Genomic DNA, 15306 nt, shown 5'->3' with positions numbered 1-15306 from the left:
TTCTGTGCTGAGTTGCTATGACAATTCTGCCTCTATCTGAGTTTCTTAAAATATTTTATGTGACTATGCAGCAAGTCGCACTACTGTGGAAATCACTGTCACTTCAAATTTTTTTGTTCCCTTTTCGTTGACATTTTGCAGGTGAACTGTGGCTTAAAGCTGCTACTGGTTAAAGTAGTATTTTCACACTTAATAAAAAGAAGAGTGTAAAAGTAGTGACCTGATGTGATCAATATCCACAAATTTGCCTTAAATAGGTGTATCAGCCATAACTATAGCATGAAATATATTCATATTTTAGGTTATTGGGGGATGAAAATGATTATATAGGCTAATCTAAAGAAAAAACTGATGACCAATTCCTGATTAGTCTAATGATAATAGGGATAACATTAATTTGTAAAAAATGATTTAGCACTGACTCCATGTTGGCAAACATTAAACTCCACTTACAGGTTCTAAATATGTATATATAGGTTAGTGATGAATATAAGTTACAACAATATTTTATAAGATTAGACGTTGAAGAGCGATTCTATATAATGAGTACATTCTGCCATTGATTTCGATGCTTTAAAATTCCTTACGCAACATGATTTCGGGATTCTTGAAATGGAATATTTAATGACTGAAATTTCTCCCTTTACTCAAGTAAAAAAGTGGATACTTGTTCCATTTCACATTATAATACAGTCCTGTTCCTGTCACTTCACCCCAGATGCCGTTTAGAGAATAGAGTTTCTCTGGTCTTTTATTATATTATTTTATATGTTCGAGTCCAGAAGATATTCCAGATCTGTCTCCTGGACTTAAGCTGCTAAAGTTTGGACCCCTGCTCAAATAGTTAATTATCCTGTCTGATTTGACCTGGAAGTGTGCGTTGAGAAGCGGGCGGTGCCGTGTTTCTACATCCGGTGTATTCGAACCTTTCAGGAGCAGCAGCGAAGGCAGGAGAGCACCGAAGAATGGACAGAACTGCTACTCCGTCGTTAGCGTGAAACACCAGTAACAACAAGCAAGAAACACCGAAAAAAAAAACTCCCAACGCGCCCCAGCCATTCGTGTCCAGTTGGCGTGACGACTACACGAACGGTGCCGTGGTCGTCTGGTTTCTTCGCGGCGGAGGTGAGCCTGTTGTGTTTGTTTGAGATGAGCTAGCAGTCCAGCTCCTGGTAGTAAGCTTGATTGGTAGCTAATATTTTCATTGCTAACGTAGCTAATTTCCTTGTTGCGCTCGCTCCGGCTGTCACCTAACCAGTCAGTAGGCACTAGCTGAGGCGTTAACACCAGCCACTGGGTTTGCTTTCTGTGTTTTTTCTCTTTAAACTTACTCTGTGTTGGGTTTTAATCATGAAATGTCAGTATCGCGATTTTTCACAGGATGCATTGTAAGCTAACCCAGCCACCAAAGCTAAGTACTGTTTGGCTAGCGTTAGCTTTGTGGCTGGTCAGTCAGGTTTTATGCTGGCAAGCTGCAATGCTAACTTGGCTAATGGTTAGTTGGCTCACTAATCGATGTGACCATCACTAGTGCAGATTGCCAAGGCTGGCTTTGTTCACGAGAGGATGGCGTACAACTGCCAGCTTGCGTCCCTGTTTTGATACAACCGGAGGCCTGTTTTTAGATAACAGCATCTTTAAGTTGCCCTCAGCTGTCCTTTCCTAACACCTTTTGTCATATGTTAGTTATTACCGGGCATTTGCTGCTTCTTAGTCCAAGGCAAAAACAGGCTGACAGACAATTTACTCCAAGACACATCTTTAGTCTGGTCGAGTGGAAGCTCGTTAAATTTCGCCCAGTTTAGATGAGCAGTCAAGTCCAATTGAATCTCCAAGTGAACAGATTTACTGCTCACAGGTAGCATACAAATATTTAATATCTCAGTGGGAATATCCCTCTCACTTGGATGATAGTGCATGTTTCCTGAAGCAATGGATCTTTTATTTTTACTTTAACTAATGAAACAGAATGAGTGTTTTCTTCTATTTATTTTAATTTGGACTTAGTTGTCAGCGTTGTATTTTGAAGAACACAGTACCTGTAGTACCAAAACATGAATAACTATATGTACACATAGAACATTTCTCAAAACCCAAGTTAAGAAGCCGCAGAAGGGAATAAATAGAACTGAAATTGTAAATTTCACTTTTAAGAGAAAGCTGATAATAGACAAGTTGGTTTGTAAAAGCTCATTAAAAGGAGACAAAGAACAATTCAAGAAATTGAAAGTTAAAATAAACTCAGAAAATGCTCTCATAAAATCATTTTGATAAGTGAAGGGATCTTAAAGAAGATCAATGACTCAGCTGTTATTTATTGCTTGCCTGCCATTTATGGATCCATGATAAATGAATGCATTATAATCTAGATCCCTTACTTGACTTGCCACCTTTACGTGTGGGAGGGGTTGAGCAGGTGAACAACCCTATGAGCTGTGATATTGGAAAGGAATTCATCAGCAAGCACTTTGTGGATAGGCCTTCACCCTTGTGCTCTGGCTCAGGCCAGAGAGGCCAAACGGGCCCATTAAAACAGGGGCGGCTGTAGGGGTCCAGTGCATTTTGGATTGGTGGCGATCAAATGTAGGCTCCTAGGTGAACCGGATGTCGCATGGTCTTTCTTATGAGTAGGGAACAATAGAGGATAAGGTTGACAGGTGGATCAGTGATGTAGACTTTGTATCAGTCTGTTGTAGTGAAAAGGGTTGAACAGGCAACTTACACTCATACTCTCACTTACGGTCATCAAAAGAACAGAAATGAAGAGTGACTGGGCTCTCCCATAGAGATAAGATGAGGAACTCAGTAGAGTACATCCACTACTTCTCTACAAAGACCGGAGCCAGTTGAGGTGGTTCATCTGGTAAGGATGCCTCTTGAACGAGGGGTTTTGGGCATGTCTGACTGGGAAAAGACCTCAGGGGTGTTATCTGTCAGCTGGAGGAGGTGAACAGAAAGAGGGAGGTGTGGGCTTCTCTTCTCCGGCTGCTGCTTCCTGACCCAAATCCAGAGGAAAATAGAATAGACTGATGTAGGTTACCTTTGTTTGATTTAAATGGAATGTAAATTGTGATTGCTTCTATCGATGATGTGTGCTGTGTTTAAAAAAAGATATGTGTGCGTGTTCTCTATGATTTGACTGAATTATTGGGATAATCAGAATTCCCACTAGTTACAGTTGATAAGAGCTGGCTTCAAGAAGGCGAATGGCAGCTGCCACAGTAGGAGTCTGCAATATTGGCAGACTCCCCTTCAGGCTGATCTTTCCACTGAAGGTTAATCACTCCACTCAGAGCCTTTATGTTTCTGTTAAAATGAAAACATGTCAACAGTCTTTTCTTAAAAGGGACCAATAAACTTAAGACGGATATTTTAGCAAACAAATGTGCAATTGTAGTTATGTTTTTGTGGTCTTAAATGCATATTCTATGGCATCTTTGTCACTGGAAGAACAGTAAATAGTGCATGGTGGCTCTTAACCTGTTTACACTGCTGCTTTAGTGTGCTGTTAAAGCCACTGAAGATATTTATTAAGCACCTTTTCCACAGTTTCAGTGTTCCTGGTATATTTATATGGCTGCTATCACAGTATCGCAGTTCTAATAGTATAACACTACCACTTCTCTTGCTCTGTATTGTGGAAATAAAACTATTGTAAAGGTTTATCTTTTTCAACATCAATTTCCTGGTTCATCATGTCTAGTTCTGCCTGGAAGTCAAATATCTCTGTCTGACGTATATTTAGAGTGGACAGAGTATTGGTGTCACAGACAGTCAGAAACATTGTCTGAAATCACAGTGTTTCTGTTTTGAGAGCAGTTTATTGAGAAACTGACACATTTCCTGTTGATACAGTGTGTGATAGTGATGGATATCAATAAGGTAGAGCATGGCAGAGGTGTTCTTTCTTTTTTTTTAAAGATTGGTACATAATGAGGATGTATACTGGATGGAGACAAAATATTTGTATGTTTCTTTTATTAAATGGTGAATACTCAGTTACTCAGCACTCAGACGATGACCTTAGTATTCCTGGAACACTTTTACACGTCAAGGCAGAATTAAATTAAATGCCACAGCCACTATTGAAAGAAGCACGACGGCAGCATTAGGCTGAGTGTTTATAAACCTGTAACTCTATAAAACAGGCAGAGAGACATACTTTACATCTAGTCTGATATTCAGACAGTATGCACTGAGAAACAAATATGGACACATGTACCTCATGGATTTTCAATATGGCCCTTTATACAGTAGGATGCCAGATTTAAGGATGAAAAATGATCATCGCTCATTCACATTTTTTAAATGTCTTGTTTCTTCCATTCATTTGACTCTTGGACTGTTAATAGTCTGTCATTGGGTGTTTTTGTTTTAAACTCACAACATTTTCTACATTTACACCTACACCTCCAGAAAAGAGAGTTTCTGAAAAACTGCATACCGTTTTAGTCCTGGGGTTGTGTTGTAATGTAGATGGACAGAAACAGAGACTTTTAGACACGGTGACTCATACATCCATGGTTGCTGCCTGATTCAGTCTCATCAGTCCCTACGTATTAGGGCTGTAACTAATGACTATTTCAGTGGTCAACTAGTCATTGACTACTGTCATGACTAAAACAATGACTTTTATTTATATTTATTGAAGCAATAATTTTTTTTCCCCCTTTTAACAAGATCATTTGGTGCACAACAATTAGAATGCAGAACAAAGCTTGTTAAACAAATATTCTATTCACAATTCAACAAATATGGCAGCAGCAATAAAATATCCTTTTCTCTTAAACATAAGTGCATTTTGTACATAACAATTCCAGTGCCTAACAAAGTTTGTTAAGCAAGCAGAGAGGGCTATCTGGGCTACTCTGCTGAGCCTGCTGCCCCTGTGACCTGGGTCCGAGCGGGACAACATAAGATGAGTGATCCCCATGCAGTTATATTTGAATTGGGGGATCCATGCCTGAAACCACGCCTTACATACATTGGTTACATTACGGCCCATCACAAATTTAAGGTCTATGGTCATTACATGAACTTATGTGAAAGACAGCTCTCACAGTTAGGAGGAGGAGCCTAAGGCAGAACCTCCAGGATTTTGTGGGCTTTTTTTGTGATTGTTGCAGCCTAAAATGCCTGATTTTGCGGCAGCTTTTCCAAAAAATTGCGATGAAAGTTGTGATGATTTGAGGCTTCTTTTATTAAAGTCATTGGAACATGGGCATTTACAAATTACCTAGAACAGTCTTTTTTGTGTTTTTAGCCTTAAAAAGCACCAGGAAGCAATGATTTTAAACAAAACAGGCTTTTTTTCATTCATTCATTTATTTGTTTTGAGCAGAAGAAAAAAATTAAACGTTTTTTGTGTACAAGGAATTAATATCAGGGCAAATATATTAATAAATAAAGGTGATCAAGACAAAATATCAATTGCCATGTACAGGGTGGGGAAGCAAAATTTACAGTATTTTGAGGCAGGGATTGAAAGACAGTGTATGACCAATTAGTTTATTGAAAGTCATGAGAATTTATTTACCACAAGAAAATTGACATAATAGAAAATGTTTTTATTCTATGTGTCCTCCTTCTTTCTCAATAACTGCCTTCACACGCTTCCTGAAACTTGCGCAAGTGTTCCTCAAATATTGGGGTGACAACTTCTCCCATTCTTCTTTAATAGTATCTTCCAGACTTTCTGGTAATAGTTTTGCTCATAGTCATTCTCTTCTTTCCATTATAAACAGTCTTTATGGACACTCCAACTATTTTTGAAATCTCCTTTGGTGTGACGAGTGCATTCAGCAAATCACACACTCTTTGACGTTTGCTTTCCTGATTACTCATATGGGCAAAAGTTTCTGAAAAGGTATGGATAATAGTGTTAGGTATGATTATGACATCAATATATGTTTGGTTTCAAAACAACTGACGTAGTGCCTGCTGAGAAAAAAACAACTAAATGTTCATTGTAAATTTTGCTTCCCCACCCTGTACACTGGTAATAACAAAATTAATTCAATATGTACTGTTCAAAAAGGAGTGGGAAGAAGAAAACTTATTAAATCCCACCCCCATCTCACATTTGTACAACACAACACATGACTTTTGCTTCCTTAATGATATAGTAGTATATTTAGGGTTAAGGTTAGATGGGTTACATGCCCACACATACACACACAGACAGACAGGCACACAGGGCAGCCAAACTTGGGTTGCTTTTTAACACATTAGAGTAAACATTAATATTGACTAGGGCTGGGTAAAAAAAATGTATTTAATCGATCTTAGATCGATCTCATTTTAATTTTGCGTAATCGATTAATAGTGGATGAGATCGATTTTTCAGAGCAGGACCGGGAGTACGCGGAACGGCGGGCGGCTCTGTCTTGCGAACCCCTGGGGAAGACTTGGTTTCGCTCGTGAAAAAGACACGGAAAAGATGCAGTGGGGAAACCCCCTCCGTTGGAGGTCCTCCGGCCTCAAACTCAAACCCGCAGTGTGAAGGAACTGGCCATCCGGCGAGTCGCAGAAGCCGGTCGTTCTTGGAATAATAACTTGGATCCATACCATCACCTATGGCTGAGTATGGAGTTAGAGGAAGAGGAGAGCGACAATGTCCGACTGCTGCACTACCCCCCCCCACCCCACCCCAACCAACACCCAGGAGCGCACACCCCCCATCCCCACTCCATTCCGACCAACAATCACGGAGCGCACCCCCCACCCCCCAGTGAGTAGAAGCCTCCAGCCATAAAACAGAATAAAGATGACTCAGTCCATTCTGAGCTACTGTAAAAACATGGGAATGTTTCTGTCCTGTTCATTATTTAAGAGCACATTCAGCAATTTACTGCTGAAATGTCATATTTATTTCCTTTCTAATATCAATATTGATACCAGTATTGATGTGTTGCATGACTGCAGTACTCAAATAATCAGGTTACAACTCAAAATTGTACCTTGGTATCACTAAATTACTCTGAATCAGTCAGTTAATACTGAATCGAATCGATATTGAATCGAATCGAATCGTGATTAATCGATTCAGAACCTTATGAATCGAAATCGAATCGATTATGGAAATTGGCCATGATACCCAGCCCTAATATTAACACCAAGTTTAACGACTATTTTTGTTTGTGAGCTTGTTTTTTAACTCCACACACAGACTTGTGCTCGCACTCCCACACGCACGCACGCACAAAATACAGAAAAAGGAAAGCATGCCTCCACAGGTTCTTTATTTTTCTCTTCTATTGCCTTATAGAGTATATCCGTGCTAACCTTGACCCTTTCAGCTCCTGCTATTGTTCTGGATCCAACAGCCTCTGTCACTGTGACTTATCTCATCTGTCCTCTTCCAGTTTCAGCCGTTCTCCTTGCATGTTTTGCGGTTGAAAAGAGTCTGTGGAGCAGAGACTTTTGTTTGTGTTCCACCACAGAACAGTTTACCTCCACTTTTGTGTAACACATCTGGAAACTGACTTGCATGAACTTTGGCAGTGATATTTGTCAGTAAATGTGAGTGTTTTGAATCGCACATGTCTTCATCTTCTCAAACGTCAACAAGGAAGTGAATGTGATGACGTACATGTCACGTAGAGGGGGGTGGGAGATAGGGGGCTAAGGTCATTGGTCAAATTTGCGGAAAATTCGCGGGGATTGGATGAAATTGCAGTGCCGCGCAGAATTTGCGGTGATTGGTTGAATTTGCGTTAATAGTTGCAATCGCAACATCACAAATTCCTGGAGGGATTGCTAAGGTAGTCCGGAGGCGCTTCCTGGAGGCACGAGAGAGATAAAATCAATTTGGCGATTTCCCTATTTTAAAAATCATCCTAAATTTAAAAATCTGATTTCGATTTAAAGTTGATTAATCGCGCAGCCCTACATTAACTATTTGTCAACTCGTTGTTGCATCCCTATGTAGTATGTATCCTTCCCTGGTGGGTCGATTCCCAGCCTATCGATTGTTAATTCAGCTGGTACTGAATTGCAACCAATTCTGTTGTTGGTGGTTCTGTTGCAGCTGTTGAACAGGTTCTGTAGTTTATCCTGATATTATGGACTACATTCACAGCAGGTGAAAGGTTGTATGAGTAATTTATTTTAATTCCTATGTTGAGCTCTGTTATCAGTTCCCCTTTTTATGTGAGATGTGCTTGAGGTGTGATAGAATGCCTACAGATTATTTCTGAAACTTACTGAAAGCACAATGATTGCATTTATTTTAGCCCTTGAAGACCCAAAGATTCAACCAAAAGCATCTCCTGATCTAAAATGTTCAATAACTGATGAAACTCTAATCCCATCAATGCATGTAAATAATTGGTGTAAAATCCAGATTGTCACCTTTTCATGGTCATCAGATATGACCCATTTGGGCGTTCAGAAGCTCCATAGTGAACATGGAACCACCGTCATCTTCTACAACATTGATTCAGCAGTAAAACCCATGGAGTCTGATAAATGACAGTGGATGGAGACACTTGTCGTTATGTTCAGTTATTGACATCTTCGCTGAAAAATTCCCTTTTTCTTCACTTTTGTCTGTTATGTGATATAACCCTCAACTTTACTCTGAGCTTGAGTGAACATCTACATGATGAGTAAATTAAATATAGGAAAATACCTGATTTTCATTGAAAAATAGTCAATACAGAGGATAATGTAATAAATAGTGAAAAATCACTTAAGAAAGATTCAATAGAGAGAAAACCAATTTGGGAACAAAAGTAGCACTGGGTCTTTATGGGTTAAAAGTATTTTTAAATCAGAATTCAGTAGTTGAAGTATAGCTGTACCTTGACCTCAGTTTAATTCAGTTTGACCTCATGCACACATTTTACGAATTTGTATGATGCAAAATGCACTGTATTGACAAAAACCTTGAAAGAAGCATGAAAAGATTTTTGGTTATTACATGCAATTCAGTTCTTATAAACATGTTAATCGGTAATCTTAAGACATATACAGTTGGATTGAAATGTATGTAATGTTGATAACTTTCAAAGTGTGCCAAAAGGTGTGTATCCTCAAAAAATAATCTCTGTGTAGACATAGCATCTTTGCAAAGGCTGAGGCGAGGGATTCCCTACTGCACTTCAAAACCCACAGAGCTGAGTGGATAAACCACAGATCACCTTCTATTCAACAGCAACAGTCCACTGGATTACTTGAATTTGTTTTGTTTCCTTTTTTATGATGCAGACAACTTGGAGTCAAATAATTGTAATGTATAATTAATGCATCAGTATTATTAAAAGCAGTTTAATGCAATAGAGTTGTTTTATTTTGTACAGAGGATACTGAATATAAAGACTCTATGATGTATATAAATCTGATCACCTAAAACTTAACATTGTTTCATTGCGGCATATATGTATTGTGTGTGCTCTTTGTTATCATACCCTGGTTTCCATTCCAAGTTTGTGACCTTGCAAAGTCAATGCGGTAAAATCCTCATCAGTGCTTAAGATTTAGCCAGAGAATTTCTCTATGTGCAATTAAAACACTATGTGATTAAAGGCAGCACTGTTCCCAATATAATTCACTATTTTGTTGTTAAAATTACAGGGTGGGGAAGCAAAATTTACAATATTTTGAGGCAGGGAATGAAAGACAGTGTATGACCAATTAGTTTATTGAAAGTCATGAGAATTTATTTGCCACAAGAAAATTGACATAATAGAAAAAGTTTTTATTCTATGTGTCCTCCTTCTTTCTCAATAACTGCCTTCACATGCTTCCTGAAACTTGCGCAAGTGTTCCTCAAATATTCAGGTGACAACTTCTCCCATTCTTCTTTAATAGTATCTTTAAAAAAGTCGACATTGCTGTGTGATGTTCTATTGGTAGCATGTTCTAAAACGCCCCAAATAGCATAATCCAGAGGGTTTAGATCTGGGCTAGAAGGCAGCCATAAACATGATTCCCAAAAATTGCTAAAGTTGGATTTGTTGCTGTTGTCAACAAGTGTTTTGGTGTTCTTGTGTAAGATTTTAACTTCAAATCATATTTTACTGCATTTCTAACGGTCTTGTTGTCTACCTCAAGTTCAGTTGCCATTTTTCTCATGGATTTGGTTGGATCCTTTAGGATTTTGGATTTGAGAGCTTTAATAAAAGCTTTGGTACGTTTTTAGTTGCTTCCTCCACTTCCAGACTTTCTCGTAATAGTTTTGCTCATAGTCATTCTCTTCTTTCCATTATAAACAGTCTTTATGGACACTCCAACTATTTTTGAAATCTCCTTTGGTGTGACGAGTGCATTCAGCAAATCACACACTCTTTGACGTTTGCTTTCCTGATTACTCATATGGGCAAAAGTTTCTGAAAAGGTATGGATAATAGTGTTAGGTATGATTATGACATCAATATATGTTTGGTTTCAAAACAATTGACGTAGTGCCTGCTGAGAAAAAACAACTAAATGTTCATTGTAAATTTTGCTTCCCCACCCTGTAGGATTGTCACCTGAGTTTGCTGGATAATTAAAACATGGTGTTGATTAAAAACTTGTAACTGATGGTGAATAATTAAAGTAAATCTAAAATAAACCATTAAAGATTGAAGTATTTAAGAATGACTGGCCAGCATGCACTTTATCAGACATTTGTCCTGCAGTTTTTTATGTCAGCACTCAGCATAAAGGTGGGGAAGGAAAGGATTGGAAATATGTGCATGTCGGCGTGTCATATCACAGGTCTGCAGTCACATTAGCCCATCAAACCCCACATTCTCTACCACTTTGTCTTCAATAAAATGTGACCACTCCAGTCACCTCGCTCCTGCTTACTCTGCCTTTTCTTTGTCTGCTTTACTTCCACTCTTTGACTGTTTTGCAGCAGGTCTTCATCCCCCACACTGCTGCTCACTTTACATTGTTTACATGAACATAACATGAGGGAAGAGGTGTGTATTAGACTACACAGCTGTAGTCAGTAGAGAATTTTGGAAACAAAAGGACAACCAAATGACACTGTATGCAGGATTCACTGGAAGAAAAATTGTGGACACTGGACCTCTGAGTCTGATCATAATAAGATATTCAGATTGTCCACCCTTATGTGAAGAACATATCTAACATCACCAAAATGATATAGAAGGAACATTTGTGCCTATGGTAGGCCAAGCCTTGTTATTGTAAATATTTACCTTTAGTTGGTTTTTTTATGTTTATGAAGTTGTTGTCCTTTAGTAATGTGTATTATTTCAGCCCTGGCCCTTATGTCGGGCATGTCTGAACATGTCACAAACACAGTGTGGCTGTTATTGTGTGATTGCAGAACTGGAAAAACCCAAACACTCAAACTAGGCAAATTGCCTATGTGTATACCCTAAAAACACATTGTACGAATTAAATTGATGATGTCTTTCTAAGCATTGTCTTGTGCAGCGTAAGTAGTAGAAGCATGGACATGCGTAATAGACTTACTATTATCATATAAATTAAATTCAGTGTCAAATAACACTGAATAACAACATTTGAATCCTGTCTACAGTGTTTGTTGGCTACATGTATTTGATGCATATTTTGGTGAACAGAATTATACACATAAACAGCTTTATCTGGACCCTATAGTCATTTTTTGCAACAAAAGCATTTCATGAATTCAGAGTGACACTTCTGTTTAGCAGTATTACAGGGTTATGTGATGTTTATTCATGGTGTGTATAAAACCCCAGTTCCAATCTGTGTTCACATGTGAACAGAGACCACCAGGGAATAGTCATTGACAGCAGTCTGGTATGACTGGGCCCAATACGGATCGGCACAGTTCAAATTAACCTGTGCTTAGTATTGTTTTGTGTGGAAGTGGAAGACAAAGCTAGAGGAGCGCATCTTTACAATGTGTTACACTGGATTAGAGTGGACTACAAATGATTATTTGCACAATGGAAACGATGACGGCTCAACTTGAATCTTTACTGCAAACCCGTTTTATAGCCATCCTGTTCTGTTCCTCATTTTATGTAATAGCAACACTACACAGTTGCCCTTGAGAGCAAACTCGCTGTCTTTGATGCTGAGATCTGTGCAGGCAACACTGAGCATGAGTCATCCGGAAGCCCACACACAAATATTTTTCAGCAGCAGCCTTTCCCTGCTCGGGAATTACAGCATTGTCATGATCTCTTAAATGAAATCATTAGGCCTAATAGTTGTTTTATTGAAGGCTCAAATAGAGTTCTTCTTTAAGGAATTAAACATTGAGCATGTTTTGTGTATTTATTTATTTTTTAAAAAATCTTCTTTTCAGGTAACGGAAGAATGGATAATCTGCCAAATTTACACCCAACTAGTTGATGATGTCGGAAGCCCCAGGAGAGGCCTGCAGTTGATAAATATCATGTGTCTTGTATCAGTGGTTGCTTAATCCCATACCAGACAAGATTTTAGATTATCACAGTTTAATATTTGCATTAAAGCAATTAAAACAGAAACAGTAAGATGAACTTTGGTGCAAAACTTGTTTGATGAATGATTTCCAAAATCAGACCCCTGTCCATCAGGTTAAGCTTTGGTGTCCTTGGGAGCAGATGTAGCTTTATATAATTGTTTACATAATGTTCCCTGCTGACATTATCAGGAAGGCTTTAGCTGTTGGTGGTGAAAAGTCCTCAGAGATGCCTTCATGATCATAAACTATGACTTAAGGTCAATGTTGATGCTCAAACTGTTGCTGTGTTTTGTGACCACGGTGATGTGATCAGTATCAGTAAACTCAGCAGTGCACTGTACCGACAGTAAACCAGTCTCAGACAAATCAGCACAGTCTAACATTGAAAAATATTTTTTATAACAAATATGACTTACTATAATGTGTTTTCTTAACGGCAAAAATAAATTATTATTATTATGAAAAGCTGTTGTAGTGATTGCATAATGTAGATGTTGATGAGCATTCATAAAAATTTGACTTCTCACTTAAAGTTCCTAAACAGAGAATTCGTTTAAAGTGGACTGCAGCCACACTTTCGGCCGGACTCTATGGTGTTTTTAAGGGACAACGACTCCGCTTCCCATGAGCACTAGTACCTATTGTCGTAAGGGCATAACTCTGGCCAAGGCATGCGTTTGAAGCTAATGAATGAGGAGCGGATCCTCTTTACAACTCTGCATTTCTTTCTTCCAGACAGTAACTTGCAGGTGCAAAGTGACGTTTGAAATGAGACAACAAGCAAACTTCATAAAGTCTGTTTGTAGCGTAGTTTAGTAACTGGAGTGAAAACGAAAGTGAAACCAAACTGGAAGTCCGACTCCTGCCTCTATGTCTCTTTTCCTCTGCAGCTCCGGAGTATTACTCACAGACTGGTGTTTTAAGACATGTTCCAATAATATATATTTGCACTAGCTTTTCCACAAAGTATTCAGTCATTTTCATAAATGACTTCAGTCATTCAACATCCTCATCACTCTGCATTGGCAGTTCAACGCTAGCTGCTTCAGCCTTCTCCATTCACAGTATTACTTTTATAATTGTTTTGTTCCTGAAGGACAGTTTAGTATCCAGGCCCCGGCATGAACATTAAACTCCAGACAGAACCATTTCAGGCTCACCTTCCAAAGCCTTTAGTTTGGGACTGAAACAATGCTCCAAATAAAACAGATTACCCAAGTCACAGAGCTGTTGCTAACACAGAAGTGTTTACTAAGTGTTTGACTGAGCTACCAACAGCCACTATAGTCAAATACAATGTTCCAATGCATATGTGTAAAGAACAGACACATTCTATACTTGTGTAGAAGGAAGAGGGCCAACTCCGGGTCTGTTTTCATTCCTTTAACTCCCTTAGTTCTCTCCATCTGTTCAATGAAGAGGTTTACAGTTGTTTTAGTTGGTGCTGTATCACTGTCCCATTCAGCTTTTTTTTTCTTTTTTCTTTCTGCCAATCCAGCTCCAGTTCTGGTGTCCACCATTACAACAAAATAAATCCAAGAAATCCCTTTCTGTAGGAAGAAGGACAGATCTTACTCCTCACTCGTTCAGCTTACTTTTCACTACTCAACTCTACCGGTCGTTGTGTTATTGTCATAGTGACGTAAGTCTGCCATAAAGCAGTCCAGTCTTGTCCAACCTGGCCAGGGACACTGGAAATAGCATTTGGAAATAACCTATTTTGGTGCTGATAATCTCATTTTAAATTGCAGACTATGATCAGGCATATATATAAAAATGAGACTTTTTCAAGATCACGCAGAAAGTCTGTTCAGCACCTTTAAAGGGATTTCTTTACCTTTTTTGGAATATAGGGCTGATTGAACAATTTTGGAAGTAGTGGATTTTTCTTATGTCTCTGGAGTTTTCAGGTTTCCTGCATTATATGGCAAAAAAACATAAAACACTAAATTGAATCACAGTGTCTGGGGTAGCATCACCAAACTGCCTAGACTATAAGGTTAAAATATCGTAATATTTTTAACCTGATAGATATAACTAATCAGGTGCAGGAGTTAGTGTAACAGCAGATATATTGGTGCACATGTAGACTTTATTAGTGCTCCAGATGGTGTCGAATCCATCATTGATTTTGAATGAGCTGGCATGAACCTATTCAGAACTTTTATTGAAGTAGTGTTCCCAGTTTATGTTGTGTCTGAAACAGTTTGATGTGAAGTATTCACAGGCATCACAAGCATTTGTATGTTTGTGTCATTTATTCACCCTTGATCTGTAAAGACCTGCAGGTGTATAAAAAGAGCTGATAAAAATGTTACAGCTTCATATGGTACCCATAGAAAGTTTATTTCACTTGATATTAACAGCAATTAAAGATTGAAATGGTGGACTAGTTTTTGAGGCACCACATGGAGTGAATGTCTTATCTCTGTGTTCTGTTGTCTGTTTTGTTTGTTTTTTTAGGTCTTACACCTTCCTCTTTCCTGTGACAGATGTTTAGGCCACAGATCAGCCTGTCCAAGTTGTATTAGAGGTGCCAGATTGACGATACTAAGTGCTACCCATTAGCAGTAGCAGCCTTTGTCCCATGAGCTCCGTGACTGTGCCGTCCAGGCGCTCCCAGTGACCAGGGCTGTGGTGGGCCCGGCCCAGGTGGCCTTTCCAAACATCCCGCTGACCTGCGCTGCCCACACCATGGATCAACAGAGAGATAAATATGGGGAGCGGCCAGCCAGGAGCACTAAGGTTTCCCAGGGGAGTCGTAGCGGACATCCATCCCGACCGTCAGGCTCCTCCAGCTCCTCTGGGGTTCTCATGGTTGGGCCTAATTTTCGTGTGGGCAAGAAAATCGGCTGTGGGAACTTTGGTGAATTGAAGCTTGGTGAGTCAAGTCTAAATTTTGT

The 15306-nt window shown here is 39.0% G+C and overlaps 1 protein-coding gene across 6 annotated transcripts in view; it reads left to right on the top strand.

Annotated features, from left to right (window-relative positions):
- Nucleotides 1-928: 928 nt before the first annotated feature.
- Nucleotides 929-15306, top strand: part of csnk1g1 (casein kinase 1, gamma 1) — a 66973-nt gene continuing 52595 nt past the window's right edge. For all 6 annotated transcript variants that reach the window (XM_030128508.1, XM_030128500.1, XM_030128492.1 and 3 more), the window contains exons 1-2: nt 929-1125; nt 14867-15284. In XM_030128508.1, the coding sequence (XP_029984368.1) occupies nt 15098-15284 (187 nt within the window). In that variant the 5' untranslated portion in view covers nt 929-1125; nt 14867-15097. The remainder of the gene's footprint in view (nt 1126-14866; nt 15285-15306) is intronic.

The sequence above is a fragment of the Sphaeramia orbicularis genome, chromosome 3, assembly GCF_902148855.1.
Source record: "Sphaeramia orbicularis chromosome 3, fSphaOr1.1, whole genome shotgun sequence".
Taxonomy (NCBI): domain Eukaryota; kingdom Metazoa; phylum Chordata; class Actinopteri; order Kurtiformes; family Apogonidae; genus Sphaeramia; species Sphaeramia orbicularis.
Note: the sequence above shows the minus strand (reverse complement) of the source record. Positions and strands in the feature narration are given on the sequence as shown.